This window comes from Meriones unguiculatus, chromosome 18 (assembly GCF_030254825.1).
Source record: "Meriones unguiculatus strain TT.TT164.6M chromosome 18, Bangor_MerUng_6.1, whole genome shotgun sequence".
Classification (NCBI taxonomy): domain Eukaryota; kingdom Metazoa; phylum Chordata; class Mammalia; order Rodentia; family Muridae; genus Meriones; species Meriones unguiculatus.
Genome location: NC_083365.1, coordinates 855078 through 858147, shown reverse-complemented (window position 1 = coordinate 858147; position 3070 = coordinate 855078). Strand labels below are relative to the sequence as shown.

The 3070-nt window shown below is 39.2% G+C and overlaps 1 gene segment (V, D, J or C); it reads right to left on the bottom strand.

The window, feature by feature from the left end:
• Positions 1-315: 315 nt before the first annotated feature.
• LOC110543224 (immunoglobulin kappa variable 4-1-like) lies at positions 316-1007 on the bottom strand. The segment is given in 2 exon segments: positions 316-746; positions 952-1007. Coding segments are annotated over 2 exon segments (480 nt in total).
• Between the last annotated feature and the right edge of the window lie 2063 nt (positions 1008-3070).

Here is a 3070-nt window from a genome sequence, read left to right as displayed (position 1 = left end):
TGTTCTTTGTCAAGTCTTGCCCATTTACTTTAGTCTGCTCTACTCAGAATTCTATACACTACTTATCCTGATCTTTCTTGTCACACTTCTTGTGTTCCAATAGCAGTTTTATCTTTAAAAACATCTACATCAGCTTCCAGATTTCTTACAGTGATCTGAAGGCCTCCTTTATGTTCCCCAAATTCTACAGAAAGAAGTGAATGATAATCCTGAGTTCTTTTTGCATTTTCATTTAAAGGATTTTCATACCAAAAGACCAAAGAGACACTGAACCCATAATTTGTACTGGACTCTGCAACCTTTTTCATCATGTTTTCAGACACACCCTCTATCACACAGAAGGGGGAAGTGTGCAGGGCCAGGACTGTGTGTGCTGTAGGCAGTTAGTGACATGGTCAAGGAGGTTTCTGTTGGAGGCTGAAGCACTGTGGGAGGATAACTAATACCCTGCTGACAGTAATAAATTGCCAGGTCTTCATCCTGCACACTGCTGATGCTGAGAGTGTAATCTGTCCCAGATCCACTGCCTGTGAAGCGATCAGGGACCTCAGTGTACCGAGTGGATGCATGGTAGATCAGCAGCTTAGGGGATTGCCCTGGTTTCTGCTGGTACCAGGCCAATAAGTTCTTTTTGCTGCTGCTGTGATAAAGGCTCTGACTGGACCTGCAGCTGATGGAGACCTTTTCTCCTGCTGACACAGCCAGGGAGGATGGAGACTGAGTCATCACAATGTCTGCACAGGCACCTGCAATCAGGAACACACAATGAATATACTTATAGACACAAATATATATTGTAAAAACAGTTACAATTTGTCACTTAATATATTTGTACTATCATGTTGTTAGAACATTATTATTGAAATATGAAATACTGAGCCTGGCGGACGCTAAGTTTCTTATTCACAATAAAGTGACTGTGTAAAGATTATAATAATTTGAGTTTCTCACCAGACACCCAAAGCAGCAGGGATATGAAGACCTGGGTCTGTGACTTCATCTTGCTCCTCCTGCTGTCTGATGCAGTTCAGTTCTCACCGCAGAGGCTGGTTTATAAATTCTTAGCAGCTGGGCTGGGCTGTAGGGGCCCATGCAAAGCAGTCAGCAAATACAAAAGCAAATGCCTGTGCAGTGTCTGTGAGTGTAGGTGGTGTCAATCAACAGTCAAAAATACTATTACAGGGAGCATGAGTAATCACTTAAAATGATTGCCTTACAGCTCTCAAACAGAAAAGTAACAGCTGCTCTAAGAGCAGACCTGGTTTAAAATCCGAGACATATTTAAATCAATGGACTTCTGTAGAAATGTTAGTAGAGCTATCTCAGACTGACTGTCCTAGAGAAATAATAGGACATGTTCAAACACATCACAACAACAACAACGAAAGAAATAGAGTAAGAAAGCATGCAATAAAAGAAAAGGAAGATGGAAGAAAAGATTAAAGAAAAAAAGAGAATTGAGACTAACTGTGTTCAATATTACTCATCTCCAATGCCACTCTTAATGAAAACAAAGAACAGGGCCTTAGACATTTGGGCTGTAGGAAGTTAGTGATGAGGGAGTGAATTGAAGAAAAGACAGCTAGAATTGGTGCATTTGAAGGATGATATGGTAGGGAAAACTAGAGTAATGGAAACTTTCTATAATATATGATGACAATCTGCCACAAATACATATTCTTTGGAAGTGGCATAAGTCATGACACCAGCACTGCTGCTTGACACAGTCCCAGCAAGGCTGAGCAAATTGGTTCAATCACTGTCTTTATATCGCTAATTCTGGGTTTCGTTTCTGCATGTTGTATTCTTAGGGGCTTTCAGCATTGTGGTACATTCTATGTCTTTTCCTGAGGGGGAAAAAATGATGCCTGAGTCTTTTTAGGAAAATCCTAAAATTAACCTTATGTGACCATTATTTCGAACTTTTCTTAATGTCTTGGAGACCATTAAACACGGATAAGCATATAGCTTTGTGAGGCCATTGTTCCAGGAATCTTCTTAGGATATCAGCTCCTGAGGAAACTAAAACAGTATATTTGGCACAAGGTAAAAAAAAAACAATTTACAAACCCTGACAGGTCACAGGAAAATAGCTTAGACATTTAAGACATCTCTTTAATATAGGCTTAGAGGTGTCTAAAAATGAGGTTTAATGACAGAGATCCACAGGATATACATCTGAAGAAATGAAACTCAGTAATAAGACAGCTTGACTAAAATAAGTTTTTTGTATAGATTATGATACACATAGTAAAAAGGGTTAGTGGCTATTCATGAAAGACCAGTTCATCTTTTTTTTCTATTTTCTGCAGTGCTCATGGACTAGAAACATTGCCAGCCTAAAATCAGGCTGTCATGTATTAAATATGTTCACTTTGGAGAAGACATTCTTTAGATTCTTTAAATTAGAGTTACACAATAAATAAATGGGACCAAATGAAACTGAAAAGCTTCTGTAAAGCAAAAGACACTGTCCTCAGTACAAAAGGACAGCCTACAGACTGGGAAAGGATCTTCACCAACCCTATATCTGACAGAAGGCTGATATCCAGCATATCTAAAGAACTAAAGAAGTTATAAAGCAGTAAATCAAGTAATCCAATTAAAAAATGGGGTACGTAGCTAAACAGAGAATTCTCTGTATTGGAATATCAAATGGCAGAGAAACACTTAAAGAAATGCACAGCATCCTTAGCCATCAGGGAGATGCAAATCAAAACGACCCTGAGATTTCACCTTATACCCATCAGAATGGCTAAGATGAATAACTCTAGTGACAACACATGCTGAAGAGGTTGTGGAGAAAGGGGAACCCTCCTCCATTGCTGGTGGGAATGTAAACTGCTACAACCACTCTGGAAGTCAATCTGGCACTTTCTCAATTAGCTATATCATTCCTAGGCATATACCCAAAATTTGCTCAAGTACACAACAAGGACATTTGCTCAACCATGTTTATAGAAGCTTTATTTGTAATAGCCAGAACCTGGAAACAACCCAGATGTCCCTCAACGGAGAAATGGATGCAGAAACTGTGGTATTTTTACACAATGGAATACTACTCAGCAAT